The 16228-nt window shown below is 32.8% G+C and overlaps 1 protein-coding gene across 35 annotated transcripts in view; it reads left to right on the forward strand.

Moving 5' to 3' along the window:
• The window catches only part of Dscam1 (Down syndrome cell adhesion molecule 1), a 175663-nt gene that overhangs the window by 147299 nt on the left and 12136 nt on the right, over positions 1-16228 (forward strand). For 31 of the 35 annotated variants that reach the window (XR_016302632.1, XM_089635741.1, XM_089635734.1 and 28 more), the window contains 12 exons: positions 2739-2980; positions 6034-6189; positions 6288-6436; positions 6521-6653; positions 6738-6847; positions 6930-7089; positions 7176-7318; positions 9045-9127; positions 9250-9426; positions 9708-9874; positions 10438-10644; positions 14389-14559. Coding sequence is in view for 34 of the 35 variants with exons in the window: in XM_089635741.1 (XP_089491867.1) it covers positions 2739-2980; positions 6034-6189; positions 6288-6436; positions 6521-6653; positions 6738-6847; positions 6930-7089; positions 7176-7318; positions 9045-9127; positions 9250-9426; positions 9708-9874; positions 10438-10644; positions 14389-14559 (1898 nt within the window). In the remaining variant the exon portion in view is untranslated. Of the gene's footprint in view, positions 1-2738; positions 2981-6033; positions 6190-6287; positions 6437-6520; positions 6654-6737; positions 6848-6929; positions 7090-7175; positions 7319-9044; positions 9128-9249; positions 9427-9707; positions 9875-10233; positions 10402-10437; positions 10645-14388; positions 14560-16228 lie in introns of all 35 variants that reach the window. The other 4 variants (XM_089635747.1, XM_089635745.1, XM_089635743.1 and 1 more) reach the window with 2 other exon arrangements.

The following is a 16228-nucleotide window of genomic DNA, read 5'->3' on the forward strand; positions in this document are numbered from 1 at the left end:
AAATCGTTGTATCTCCCTTACTTTCATGGTTCATAGTTAGGATATGATCTTAACGGTGTTAAAAAGAGAAAAAATCACGCTTTATAAAAAAATCTAAAAATTTACCGCAAAATAATTAAGAAGTCCAACATAAACGAATCCTAAGTTTCCAAACGCTATTTGAAAAAATAATTATGTACTTTGAGCATTTTATATTGATTATTTTTTTATATTGCACGACAAAAACTGAGATGACAATATCGTTTATAATACATTAGTCTATCACAATATGAATGCGTTTTTTTTCATTATCAGTAATTTTATTTACAAAAATCGTAAGATGAGTCATTTTTAAAACTTCCTTATGCTGGCATGCAAAATACTTATATTTTTACAATTAAATATTTATTTTGAATTATAAAATTTGAAAGGACATTTCATAACCTTTCCAAAACGGTTATTAGTTTTCGGATATATTTAGAAATATTCTATTATTGGGATTTTATTACAAAACGGCAATATTTTAAACCTCTCACAAAATACTGTCGAGGCCCAAGGAATTACGTAAAATGTTCTATATTATTATAACATTCTTTACCTTATGAGTACTTCATATTTTTTCTTTTTTTATGTAACCCACATTAAATAATTGTATCCTGTATCTAAATACTAGATTTTCCATACATACATACTTTGTTTTATATTATGTCTTATATTAATCAATCAAAATAACAAAAGTACATAGTTCTTTTTTTATTTTCTTTCAACATTATCTCAGTGTACTTCTAATAACAACTGTATCATTTCAGCGATAATATTTCGAAGTACTCACATTCTTATTTTGTCCTTAATACTTTAAATATTTTTTCCCTTCTGTGTACCACTGCATACTTATAATACAATGTATCACTTTAATGTTAAAGCCTATTATGGCGTTTATATTAATAAATAAATAGTTTCTTTTATTTATCATTTCAGGCTAAGAGCAGTATTATATATTGAATCATCGTATTGATATTTTAATGATTTGCACGAAATTTAATTATATCCATTTGTCTTGTTTTCTTACAATTACTAAAATTCCATGTAAAAGTCCACTAGGGCGTTAAAAAATAAAAATCTTTCGAAACCAACACGGATCCGTAGTGCTCAATTAATGCGCATGGTAATTATAAACGATTGGACGACGCATGCCTCGTACTGAACACGGATTTGTAAAGAGAAATGGCGTTACAAACCCGTGTTCAGTAGGAGGATGCGTGCCTCATATTGAGCACGGGTTTGGAAGGAGAATGGCGTTACAAACCCGTGCGGGTTTCGAGGCAATGATGCCTCCTATTGAACACGTAAAAGGAAATACGCCGCCCGGTGCAACAGCAGATCGGCTAGTAATCGGCTTTCATAATACGGAAAGTACCGAAATAGAGCGTATTAACGAAGAATGGAGTGAAAGAAGAATATATGATGCGGATTAATCAAATACTTGATCAGGTGTCCTAATTACTTATTAAATATTACAATACCGTACATCGAATTAAACAGTATTACAGAACATAGTTCACAATACGAACTAAACGCAATATTGAATTTTGTTTCAACAGTCAAAAACTGAATTCCTTGTCGGCACAATCTTAATAGTGCAATACTTATTATATACACATGCACGTAGGAATTTCGAACGACGGGTCCTCGGTTTAGGGCGTAGGTGAGATTTCTTGACACTCGAGCTTGCAGCGCCTCCTGGTGTTCACATTCCGGCAATCGGCACCTTTTAACACGAAACCGAGGACTTTGAGAGAGTCCTCGGTTTAGGGTCTGTGTGTGATTTCCAGCATTAGCGGCGCCGCCCTGGTGGTCACACATCCGTACTAATGAAACACTAGCCAAATTAAACACGATATTTTTCGCCACGAAAATGAGGACTCTCTCCGATCGGCCCAAAATTTCGACAGTTGACCAATCAGAACGCATAGATTATAGGTACATATTCAGTTTTTCGCATTTTGAATCCGAGGACGTCCTCGGATTCGTGTGAGTCCTCGGATTCTGGGTCTAAAGGCCTGTGAAGGTCCTCGAATAAAGGTGCATACAAACTCACATGCACACGTGCACACACACACAAACACTCACACACACCTCTCTCCTTCCCCAGCACACTAATTTAACTTAACTTAAAAATGTAACTTAACCGTAAAATGTATAATATACCTCATATGCATATATGTCAGCTACATGTCATTGGTACCAATTATTGTATTAACTTTTATAATTTTGTAACTATTGTCATCTATGTAATTATGTACTGTTTGTTTCTGCAATAAACAAAAATAAATAAATTAGAGTCTAATACAAACTATAGGTAGATACTATCACTGTTGTGTATATGTTTTTATATTTTTAAAACAAATTGTTATTTTTTTATTGTTATAAAAAAATAACAATTTGTGTCATTAAGTAAAATAAGTTTTTATCTTTTTTTGATATTTTTTTATGTGAAAAGTTGCCATCGACAAACTACTGAAAAGTAGTTTATTGGAACTTTTCTGTTTTTTTTCTGTATTTTATTTTATTATTTACTGTAATATATATTTTTGTCTTGCTTTCTTTAAATAAAAAAAATAAAAAAATGTGAATGAAGCAAGTAGTGTGTGCCGAGACAGACTTGTGTGGCAGTCTCTCTGCCTACCCCTGCCGAGAAACGGTGTGATGGTTAGTTAGTTTTTTTTAAATTTAATTCATGTCTTAATTATGTATTTTAGGACATACACTCAATACTCGGTTGTCGTGCAATCATTCAACAAGATGGGCTCCGGTCCGATCTCTGAGGAGATGAAGGCCTACACTGCTGAAGGTGTCCCCAGTGCACCACCCCATGATGCCCTTTGCACCACCCTCACCGCCCAGACCATCCGCGTCTCCTGGGTCAGCCCCCCTCTCGCATCGGCCAACGGAGTCATCAAGGGATACAAGGTTATCTACGGACCTAGCGATAGCTGGTATGGTAAGTATTCATTTTATAAAAAGACAACAATGTTTGTCAAATTGGCAAAGCGAAAATTATTTTATATTCAATTTTTAAGTTTTCTACATTAGCAAATTTTAATGTATAAAGACTTTAACACATTCGCTGCCTGGAGCTTTTGTTACCATTAAAACGACATATGCTTGGTTCACCCATAAGTGATTGGCAATAAACTTGTTAACCGCTTGTGTGCCGATTTTGCCTAACGTCAACATAAAAACATTCTTCTTTTTTGTGAGATTTTGGATCTTAATAAATGCTCCTAGCACAATAAAATAAATCATATTCGATTTGGCAAAAAAATAATAAACCAGATAAGAAATCTTCTCTTTCGCTTCATCTAGCACTCACGCATAGTAATAATCTCAAAGTTCCTATTGCGTCACTCATCAGCTCGCACGGTTCGCTCTATTGTTTTTCGTGTTTTATTCTGTGATATGTTTACAGGAAAGCCTTTTATAATATATTTTTATTATTGTGAAGAACACTTATTTGGCTTTATGAAAAATTTAATAAAACTTTTATTTTATTCATTTTATGTCCGTAGTTACATAGTTATAAGTGGTAAAATTTTGACATGATGCATAATTTAAAACAAATAATAAATATAAGATTACAATAAACAAAAAATTCATACATACATAAATTAAAAATACAAGAAACAAACATTTTATAAAGATACGGTAAGATAGGTTAATGAAGAGACAACTAAAGGTTCAAGAATAGGGTTGGAATAGGTTTTAATATGATCCACAAAATTCACCAAGTCAACATTAAACATGTCAATGTCAAGTATTGATTTCCCATAGTGTGAAACCTCTGTATGGGAGAATTAGCAACGTAGTTGTGCTTCTGCACACTGTGGTGGAATACAGTATTGTGTCTTGTTGATCTAGTGGGTATGTTTAAGTTTATAAGTTGCAGGAGTTCGGAACAGTTTAATTTAGAGTTTAGTATTTTAAATAAGAAAAAAATGTATGAATTTTTAGAGTACTTAATAGGAAAGTATAATTTATGTATTCTAGCAGGATATTTAATTAAAAATTTATGAAACATAGAATTTTTTTGTATTCGCTCAATGTTATTATGTAATATGAATTTTGTAAGGGGGAGACCAAACTACTGAGTTGTTAGGCTTCTGACTAGAGACACGTATAACAGTTTTATGGCTTGTACGGAATTAAAGTTATTGGTTGTTCTTAATATGACCTCATTTTCACACCTTTGTTCGCAATTTGGTGGATGTTTCCAGCGAAGATTAGTTTTTCATCTCGACTCTTTCTGATGCCGTGTTGTTAATGTAATATTCAAATAAAATAGGAGATTTGTTTCGGTAGAAAGACAAGGTTTTGCACTTTTCTACATTTAAGAATAGATTATTTTGTAAGCACCAATTTTAAACTTACTAATTATTTGCTGTACTATTTGAAAATGATTTTCATCAGTAATTTTTTTGTATAGCTTGATGTCATCAGCAATGAGCAATACTTCGATATCTTCGAAGCAATTTGTTATATCGTTGATGAAAATGAGGAATAAAACTGGACCAAGGTGACTACCTTGCGGTAAGCCACTAGTCGCACGGAAAGCTTTAGATAATGAAGATTTTTATTTTAACAAACAGTTTACAGTTTGATAAATAACTAGTAAACCATTTTAGCATATTATCTCTTAATCCTAGGGAATACAGTTTTTGGGTTAGTAGCTTATGAGATACTTTGTCGAATGCCTTCGGAAAGTCTGTATATATGCAGTCAAATTGTTTATTTTTTGCAAAAAATTCTAATATGAAGTTTTGAAATATTGTTAAGTTAGTTGCGGTTGATCTACCTTTGGTAAAACTGTGTTGTTTTTCGTCAATTAATTTGAGATAGATTTCATCAAGGACTAGTGATTCATAAAGCTTGGGTAGCACTGATTGTAAACAAATGGTGCGATAATTGGTTATATCACCTTCGTCCCTTTTTTTGAAGATAGGTATAATGAAGCTTGATTTCCAGCAGTTTGGAAAATATCCAAGGCACAAGAGACAATTGAACATTAACGTAAGTGGTTAAGGTATTATAGTGGAGCATTTTTTAAGGAATATTGTTGGAATGTTGTCTAGGCCAGCGGATTTGTCAGTGTCTAAGGAAATTAATTTCTTTCTGCAATATTTTTGTGTGATATGGCAATTTGTTAGACGTGTAGTCTTACTCATGTATTCTGGTATCTGGAGTTTCTTCATTGTATACGTTTTGAAGAAGTGTGAAAATAGATTTACAATATCCTGTGTATTGTTTGCACTGATTTCATTTATGTGCATTATTGGCGGGTAGTCTGTGTTTTGGTTGTTCATTTTCTTAAGAAATTTTACAGAGGTTTTTGGATTTAAAAACTGTGTCCTTGGTAGTAATTTATGTACATTTTGTAGCATTGTTTGGAAAGAACTTGAATTTTTTTCTGGTTTCACTAAAGTTTGTATAATCAGTTGTGGATTTGTTTTGTTTGAATTTTTTATGTTGACTTTTTATTTGCTGAAGAGAGGCAGTGAGTTCTGATGAAAACCAAACTGGATAGGTACATTCTCTGGGTGTGTAAAAAGGTATATAGGATTCAATAGTATTAGAAAATATTAAATAAAGTTTGTCTAAAGATTTTTCAATATTTTCATCATACAAAAACCGACCAGTCTATATTTGATAGATGGCAGTTAATTGTGTCGAAGTCGGCTCGTTTAAAGTTCAGAGTTTTTCAGGATGGTGGTTATTATATTTTCGTATATCTTTATTATGTATATAATTTTTATAACAATAATAATTTCTCTGAATATAAGTAGCCATTCTGGGAAAAACTACTCTTATGATGGATGTATACAATTGTTATAAACACGTAAACACATTCTCTGGTACGACGGTACAATTTACAAAAACATCATTTTCCAAAAATAAGTGAGGTGTTACGAAATCAGAAAATTGGTTTGTAGGAAAATAATTTGGGAAAATAGTTTGGGGGTGCTTGCGTTCTAAAGGTTAAACATTATTTGTTTACAGATGAAAAGTCAAAGGATACCAAGATTACCTCTAGCAGCGAAACCATCTTGCACGGTCTGAAGAAATACACTAACTATTCCATGGAAGTATTGGCCACTACCTCCGGAGGCGATGGCGTTCGATCCACTCCAATTCATTGCCAGACTGAACAAGACGGTAAATATTTAATGTTAAAAATCATTCATTCATTTTTTATAATCACATTTTATTATTTCTCTTGCAAATGGGAACTATATTTTTTTCTTTTACCGCAGTCCCTGAAGCACCCACCGCTGTCAAAGCTCTGGTTATGAGCCTCAATGCTATTCTGGTCTCGTGGAGAGCCCCTACTCAACCCAACGGCATTGTTACCCACTACACCGTCTACACACAAATGCCAGGATCCGAACCCATCAGCAACAAGGTCTGTAATTCTCCAATCAATCTACTTAAAATACAATAATTTTTTTAATTAATTATTCTAAGTTTTGTTTTATTTTCTGTTTAGGTACCCGCTCTCCAAATGAGTTATTCCGCCACTGATTTGAAGTCATCGCGTTACGACTTCTGGGTTACTGCCTCAACTGTTATTGGCGAAGGACAACCCTCACCTACCGTTTCTACCAGCCCCAATACTAAAGGTTAAATATTGATATGATGTGAACTACATAAAGTTTGAGTATTTTAATTTTAATCAACCGTTTTATGAATGTTTTATTTTTTAGTTCCTGCCAAGGTTGCTTCTTTCGATGATTCATTCACCGCCTCTTACAAGGAAGATGTTAAGTTGCCCTGTCTAGCTGTGGGAGTACCTCCACCAACCATCACATGGAAGGTTAGAATAACTACATTATGCAATGAGGTATGTTTCTTATTAAGTTTTATTTTTTTATTAATGTCATGTTTACCATTTTCAGGTTAAAGGCGAACCACTGGAAACCTCTGACCGAGTACGCCAACTGCCCGAAGGATCTCTGTTGATTGCCGGAGTTGCAAGGGATGATGCAGGAGACTACACATGCTTCGTTGAGAACCAATTCGGAACTGACACCGTCACACATAAGCTCACTGTCCATGGTAGGCTCTAATATAAAACTTTAACCTACTCTTTTAAAAAAAATTATTTGGTAAATTAGCTTATTATCGTTGTTATATGTTTGCAGCCCCTCCCTTCCCCCCTGCTGTCGCTCTAGCCTCCAGTAGCGTATCTTCCCTCTCTCTCAGACTTCGCCCCGTCAACGGAACCCCAACTCACGGATATACCATTCATTACAAACAGGAATTCGGAGATTGGGAAACTGTTCAGGTATCTACTATAATCATAAAAAAATTTTTTACTCACAATGTATATTTTTTTTGTGAATTTATAATTATTTTTGGTAAAATTACGATCGCGCTGGCCTCGCTTATTATGAATATTTTTTAGATAAAACCTTTAGATTCACCTTAATTACTGTACGACACAACTTTTAACCTTCGGGGAGGTGGAAAATATTGCAATAAAAATTTCAATTACGTAAAATTAAAATTAGCTTTCGTTTTGTGAAACGAGACCGTCCATTTTCAAACTTTACTGTCAAATGTCATTTTGTTTTGTTGGTATTTCTGTTACTATAGGACGAAACGAACGGCTAGAAGTGGCTAGAAACATAATCGCGCGGGCGTTTTTTTTAATGTTAAAAAATTCCGTCAAATTAGTATTTACCTAATATGCATGCATTGTGTGCGTTGTGATTGAATTTTATTAGCTGAATTTTATTTTTTTACGTTCAAATTTTATTTAAGTAAACTATTTCTGCGATGTTGAGCGGCTACGCTAAGTTTTTGTAACATGGTTTATGGTGAAAAAGAAAATGCCCCCTTTATACCGCCTGCTCGCGTCAATGCAAGAAAAACATCCCAGTTTTCAATTAGTTTAGCGGCTACGCTAGGTTTGTGTAACATGGTTTGTGATTCAAAAGAAAGTGTCCCTTTTATACCGCCTGCTCGCGTCAAGGCAAGAAAAACATCCCAGTTTTCAATTAGTTTAGCGGCTACGCTAGGTTTGTGTAACATGGTTTGTGATTAAAAAAAAAGTGTCCCTTTTATACCGCCTGCTCGCGTCAAGGTAAGAAAAACATCCCAGTTTTAAAATAGTTTAGCGGCTACGCTAGGTAACGTTTAGCGGTAGGTTTAGCGTAGCCGCTAAACTATTTGAAAACTGGGATGTTTTTCTTGCCCTGACGCGAGTAGGCGGTATAAAGGGGACACTTTCTTTTGAATCACAAACCGTGTTACACAAACCTAGCGTAGCCGCTAAACTAATAGAAAACTGGGATGTTTTTCTTGCCCTGACGCGAGCAGGCGGTATTAAGGGGACACATTCTTTTGAATCACAAACCATGTTACACAAACCTAGCGTAGCCGCTAAACTACTTGAAAACTGGGATGTTTTTTTTGCCTTGACGCGAGCAGGCGCTATAAAAGGGGCACTTTCTTTTGTATTACAAACTTAGCGTAGCCGCTCAACATTGCAGATATAGTTTACTTAAATAAAATTTGAACGTAAAAAAATAAAATCCAGCTAATAAATTTCAATCACAACGCACATAATGCATGCATATTAGGTAAATACTAATTTGACGGAATTTTTTAACATTAAAAAAAACGCCCACGCGATTGTCTCTAGCTACTTCTAGCCGTTCGTTTTGTCCTATAGTAACAGAAATACCAACAAAACAAAATGACATCTGACAATAAACAAATAAAAGTTTGAAAATGGACGGTCTCGTTTCACAAAACGAAAGCTAATTTTAGTTTTACGTAATTGAAATTTTTATTGCAATATTTTCCACCTCCCCGAAGGTTAAAAGTTGTGTCGTACAGTAATTAAGGTGAATCTAAAGGTTTTATCTAAAAAATATTCATAATAAGCGAGGCCAGCGCGATCGAAATTTTACCTTATTTTTATATGGCTTGACATTTTCGTGTATGGTTTAACAGTAATTTTTATTGCTGTTATTATGAAATATGAAATTATTTTCATATTTTAGGTATCGAGCCAAGCTACAACCTACACATTGGAAAATCTGTACTGCGGATCTAGGTACCAAGTTTATGTGACTGCTTACAACAGGTAAGATATTTTTATTATAAATAAATTTGCAATCAATTTTATATGTTTCTAAATAAACATTCGTTGATTTTTTTTAAAAGTGGATGATAGCTGTTAGCTGATCTGTTCATGGATTATTTCAGCATTGGAACCGGTGAGGCCAGCGATGTTCTCAACGCCCGCACCCGAGGATCAAAACCAATCGTACCTAGAGCTGCTGACTTTATGGAAGTATCTAGCGGAAGTGTGACTCTTCACCTCAAGCAGTGGCAAGACGGAGGGTGCCCAATGACTCACTTCGTTGTTGAAAACAAGAAGAAGTAAGTAATAAGTGACACAAGAATACTGGTAAACAATAATATCAATTTATTATTAATGTTAAACATGATATTTTCCCTACATTCACTTTACACCTTTAATCAATCTGACAGTTAGTTCTCTAGTGTAAAATTATTCAAAAAAAGAGCACGATGTTGTGTTGCCATTTTAAAATTAATTGATTCTTTTAATAGGTACTTTAAGCAATAATCAAAAATTATACCCCGGTTTAGTTATAAATTTAAAAAATATATATTTGTATATGCCAAATGTAATGTTTTAGGGGAGCTGCCGAATGGAATCAAATCTCAAACAGTGTGAAACCCGGCGGCAACTTTGTTGTATTAGATTTAGAAGCCGCTACCTGGTACCTACTGAGAATCACCGCTCACAACAATGCTGGCTTCAATGTTGCCGAATATGAATTCGCTACCCTTACTGTTACCGGAGGTTAGTATCTTTTTCATAACTTTCACATAACATTAATTTATTTATTACAATAGAATAGTTACTTTTTAGATACAAGTCAATAAAAATAATACTAATTCTTATAAAATATTCGAAAATCTTTTAATGTTTTCAAATATAAAGTATGTTAATCTCCGCTGCACACCCAATATATTTCTTGCACTCTTTTTGATACCGTACCTGAATAAATTCATTTTGAATAACCGCAATAATTAATGTTAAAAAGAGTTTAAAATACTTACCTGTTAAAAAATCATTTTGTCATCAATATCATAAAAAATTAGTTGTGACTCATGATAAATGATTTATCCATTAGTTAATGCGGTTTGAATGAATTTCAGGTACGGTTGCACCGGCCCGCGATTCGCCGTCACTGACAACGGAAGAGACAATTCGACTTCTCCTTTCCAATCTTAACCTCATAGTGCCGGTCGTGGCAGCAATCCTAGTCATCATTATAGCTATCATAGTCATATGCGTCGTCCGCGGAGGTCGGGATCCAAACAAAGGTACTGAATCCAATCATTTTATATTTGTTACTTTAGGAACCATCGCGCCGCTACCCGGAGGCGGTATTGTCGGGATTACCGAGGCACAGATCCCCGTGTGGCTCAAGGCCTGGTTGGAGCCAGAGGTCCTGGTGCCTATCCTAGCCACGATCGTGGTGCTGGTAGTTGGTATTGTTGTGATCTGTGTGACCCTCGCCCGGAGGCATCAGCCGCACCGACTGCGAGGTCAGAAGGACGTGTACTGTATGTATGCTGTGGCATGGCGCCTGCAAGCTTTTTTCTCTTCCTTACTACTCTTCTTTCCGCATTCACATTCGAGAATATGTCTCACAAATCTTGATTTTGTCACCCGGTTCTTCAATATTGCGCCATCAAGTATCTCCATTCTAATTTTTCCCTTTGGCTAATGATGTGATACCATGATAGTGTCATATTCGGTGACCGGGTATCTCATCAAAATGACAGTTCAACACACCTATAAAAAGTGATATAAAGTCATGAAAAGTGATGAAACAAAAACTAGGTTAAATAGGTTACATAGGTAAATAATTTAACCTGGTTATTCATCACTTTTAATGACTCTATATGTATCACTTTTTAAAGGTGTCTTTAATTGTCATTTTGATGAAATATCATGGAACCGTCATATTCGACTAGTTGACTTCATCCTAACTATACGTTTTCAAAAATAGCATCAATATTTTCACTTCTGGTGTCATCATCATTTTTCTAGCCATCTTCCACTATGTTCAAACATTAAAATTAAATGTTAATAACCATTGCTTTCATATTCTCGAATGTTGAAGTTGTAAAATGCAAAACTTATTATTTTCAAAAATCTCTTTTCAAAAGCAATAAAAATATTATATTTGCTCAAGCATTTTAACACCAATTAATTTAATAATAACATTAATTCTTTTGATTCTGATAAGTTTTGCATTAAAATTCATACGAGCAATGACTATCAATCTAGTAGGTACATATATCATCAATTCATTTTGGAAATTGATTTTGGTAATGATTGAAACTACACTATTGATAATATAATCATTGCTCTACCCTCCACTATACTATCATCATCATCATCATCATCGTCATCATCAACCAATCAAATATTTTAATAAAGGGGTTACACCGCCTCGGCGCTCCGAAAAATAGAAATAAAAATAAATTTTGACGCTGCTATTAAATATATAAAATAATTATTATTTTACACTTATACATAGTAGTTTTATGAATAATTTGAAATAATTATGATTTTTTTTTCAATAACGGAGATATGAGCTATCAAGTAGGACCCTCTTTTGAAAATCCTTGCTGATGGCGTACTTATTTTCTCTGTAATCCATTCAAAAAAATATTTTTTAAAAACTTTAAAATAATTAAGTAGATCTTGAGATATCTGGTACACCAGTTTGAAAAAAAGTAGTTTCGAATAAAACACAGCGCCAGCGTCTTAATAACAAATATTTTTTTAAATTATTTTCTCTAATTCCTGAAGTATTTCATTATTGCCGCGATGTCCTCCGTCTCCTTTTGTGCAGCTCTTCTTAATTTTCTGGCCTCTTTAGTCTCCTGTCGGGCTCTCATGTTGGCTATAGATATTCGTCCGATTGCTACCTGAGTTTCAGGCCGACTCTGCCGTGCTCACTTTTAATTGCTATAACTTCGGAAATGGTCTGAATTTTTAAATGGACGTTTAAAATATTCTTAAAAGTATAAACAATTTATCTAGCCAAAAATAACATTGATTTTTTTTAAAACATCATGGTGGTTAACCCCTTAACATAATAGCTAAACCGGCTTAAATGCCCTGCCATTATTTAACTTATTTAAATTTTATCTTTCTAATATTTGATTGTTCCATTAATTTAAAACATGATCCCTTTTATTAAGGCGATGCACTACGTAGTAATGCAAAATCACGTGTTTTTGGTTTGAAAATTTGGTCGACTAGAAATGTTTCAGATGCTTTAATTAAAGTTTTAGTAAAGAATACATTCTGGCCTTTGAAATAATCGAGTATTTTTTAGGTAAGTCTTTTTATAAGCCCAGAAAAAAATAATGTATAAGGCCTATGAAAACTGTTTAAAGTTCAAAATCTCCTACTTACGAACCCATTTTCGTTTATGGTTTTATTGTATAATATGGCAAATTAAGTTATTTATAAAATGATCTAAAAACATTTAAATATTTGTGCCTGAACATCCACAAAATAAAATAAAAGGCACTTTTTGGCCTTGTTTTTTTCTTGCATAAATCAAAAAAGTTTGATGGTGTTAAGAGGGAATTTATGCCTTATCGCCATCCACGTAAGGTGTGTTATTGATAGTGGCTCGATTCAAAATATTACACGACGTAGTGCATCGCCTTAAATACTAATAACGTGAAAAATCACAGGATAGTCCGAATTCTCGACGAATCAGTTTCAATTTTGAAATGGCAATTAAAATATTTTTTTGTTAAAAAGTATTATAATATAGGTAGGTACTTTATCGCTTGTCTGATAAACAGTTCCAATTTTGAAAATGACACTCAAATTCAAAGCAAATCTTAGTTCTAGAGTTCATCCCTCCCTTCCTTTCAGGAAAAGAGGAAGTGATATTTTTAACCATTTTAACTAACTTCAATGCAGCAAAAAAATGAATAGAACAAAAGAGATTAACGGGTGCGTGGCCAGCGATCCCGAATAATTGTCTATTATGCCGATTATGTGTTTCATGTTTTCTACACTGCCTACAAACCAACGCAAATTATGCGCGAACTTCATGATGGTGTTCTGTCAAAATGGTGCGTCGGTTGGCAAATTTTCTCATAAATAATATTAAATATCAATATTTTTCAAAATCGTAAATGCAAAAAGTTGTTGTTTATTGTCATTAAGTTGAATCAAATGATTGCTATTTTTAAACGATAGTTGTAGGTAAAGAATTACCCAAAATAGAAAAAGTCCTGATAAACTACTTTTTAGTAGTTTGTCAACTGATTAGGTACTTGGAAAAAAGTTTTATTGAGAATCTGTCAGTGCACATTCTAGTCTTCCAATTCTCGCAATCTCCATTTAGCTTTTTTGATGTCATTGCCAATTATTACTGTATTTATAATTAATTTATCATCAATATATTCAAAACTCTGACTACAAACTGAGATTATTTCATACTCACCAAATTATTAACTTTATACTTACAATGATTACCTTATTTCGTGACAAAGGTACGTCTTTGCTTCTGTTTATAACACCTCACAATGTTTTGTTTCTAACCTTGTTTCATCATGTTTGTGTTGTTAAAACTCATCTTCTCAACTTTTAACATTTTGGCTGCAATTAGTCGATTACGTGTTTTAATTTTTACGTAAATAATAATATTAATTTATGTTTTAATGTTAATTCAGTAAATAACCTTTCAATGTTAATATGTGTTGGTGTTTTTCGTTTTTTGAATTTAGAATATTCATGTAACCATAGATTTTTTCTATAACATTTCAGTTAGTTAATTTTTCTTCGTGGTACTTACCTATCCCAGTAATTATAGCCTTACTATTAAATGTTTTTTTTAAAATTTTATTAAGCTGATAAACCGTTTATCATGCAACAATGTTTGTTTATCAGTTTTGTAAAATTTAAAACACTTTTATTAGTAAGGCTAATTTTAATAGTGTTTATTTTACTTAGTTTTCAAATTTGTTTTGTAACAATATATTAGTGTTAGTTAAATATTTATCTTAACATTTGTGTAGTGGTCAAATATTGTTCTCGAAATATCATATATTGTTTCAAACAAGTTTCATCATATTTTACTAGTGTCAACAACAAAATGTTATGCATTTAAATTTTAAAATATTCAAAGCGTTTTAGTCCTGTAACAATACATTATGTTAAAATGAGTACCTACTTTGAAATGTCAATGCATTCTTTCAATGTAAGATTTGTCCCCCATGTGTAAAGGAATGATTGGCGTTTTGTACTAATGAAACCCTTGGCTATAGATGATGTAGTGTACAACCAGTCAATGATGAATCCTTCCGGAACTCTGGACAAGAGGAACCCCTCTCTGCGAGATGAGCTCGGTTACATCGCACCCCCCAACCGCAAACTCCCCCCTGTGCCTGGTTCAAACTACAACACTTGCGATAGGATCAAGCGAGGAGCCGTCATCAGTAAGCTGCTTATTTACATATTTAACTACTATAATTTTTGCTGTTTGTTTTCAGAGGATGCTCATACGAGAGGGAAAAGTAACACACTTGTAATAAATTAAAAGTGCTTGAAACATTTATGTATTGTTATGTATAGGTGTCTACCTATTTTATTTTTTAACATGGCAATTTTACTCAATTGGTTTCTATATTTTATTTTGAATTCATCAATGATTTCAGTATGTAATACATACTGAACAATTTAACTTGTTTTTTAGATTGGAATATGAAATGTACAAAAAAGCAAATAACTATATAAAATTTTACTATCTGTGTAGTGTAGTATTACGTATCTAAATACTAAACATATTCTACAAACAATATCAACTAACAAAACATTAGATTTATCTGTAAATTATTTATGTATCATAATATTAAGACAGTATCGATATCTATTGTATATCTGTTGTTTATCTATACCTAACATGTAATTTTAGTAATATACCACACTGAATATTATCTGCTTTCACTGTCAGATAGTGATTATGATGTCTCAATGAATCGATGGCTCAATTCAATACATCCATTTTCAACAACTTGTCATGATTCATTAACATCGCCACAAGTGTTGCAAAATGATTTCAATGGAGCTAACTCGCAGATTCAAATTGTGTTGTGAACTTCAATTGAGTCGATTTTGGCAATAGTTGGGCGAGGAATTAAAACCATGACATTTTACAAACGTAATGTTATTTCATAACCACTGGAATGTTAGGAACAAATCTTTTGTCGCTGTAACTGATTCATTAGTTTATTTCAATGATTCATAAACATAATACAAGGAATCATTATATTATATTGAATAGCATTACTGTGAAATGTGTCAATATTCTTATGTTTGTTATTAATCCAAAATAACAAACTTTTTTTGTCATACTAATGAAAATAGTCAGCTGATGCTTAACTTTCTTATCATTTTTGAAAGTCCAGTATTAAATTATGTTCCTACAGAATTATTATTATTTATCTGAATAAAGTACGAAATAGCCAAATAACACGCCTGAAATGTTGATGGGACCACACATCACCTGAAGGTAACATGCATGTGAGATTTTTATTTCTGAAAAGATAGTGCATTTGGTATATTTCTCATGTTTTAGTTACCAAAATAAACCATAACCTTTTTATATGTAGGTACTTCCTTATCTTTTCAGAATTTTAAAGTCTTTTTATTATTCTTATTATTATATTCCATCTCTTTTATCTATTTTAGCGTAGTTTACTAATTTCCTTAACTACTAAAATGAATGTAGAAAACATTGTGCAGAGGCTCAAATATTTATTTTATTTTATTATGTTTATATAAATATAAATATATTATGTATTTTTTATGTCTCGGTAGTATAGGTATCTAGTTACTTATATATGTAAAAAAAGGAAGTATATGTCTAGAAGATATTTGTGAAAATTCTAAAAGGCAAAGTATGAAACCTAAAAAAATATATTTACATTTGGAGTATTTAGCATTTTTAACCCATTTTCTGAATATTTAATCATGACATTATGAAGGGTTTCCAATAAGAGGTGTTATTTTGAATAGCCCGCTATTTCGGTAGATGTTACTTTTGAAGCTGTCATTTTTTGACATTTGACAAGTAGAAACTACGCCATTAATAAACATGGAACGATA

This window comes from Hesperophylax consimilis, chromosome 9 (genome assembly GCF_061612785.1).
Source record: "Hesperophylax consimilis isolate HC1 chromosome 9, BYU_Hcon_1.0, whole genome shotgun sequence".
Taxonomy (NCBI): Eukaryota; Metazoa; Arthropoda; class Insecta; order Trichoptera; family Limnephilidae; genus Hesperophylax; species Hesperophylax consimilis.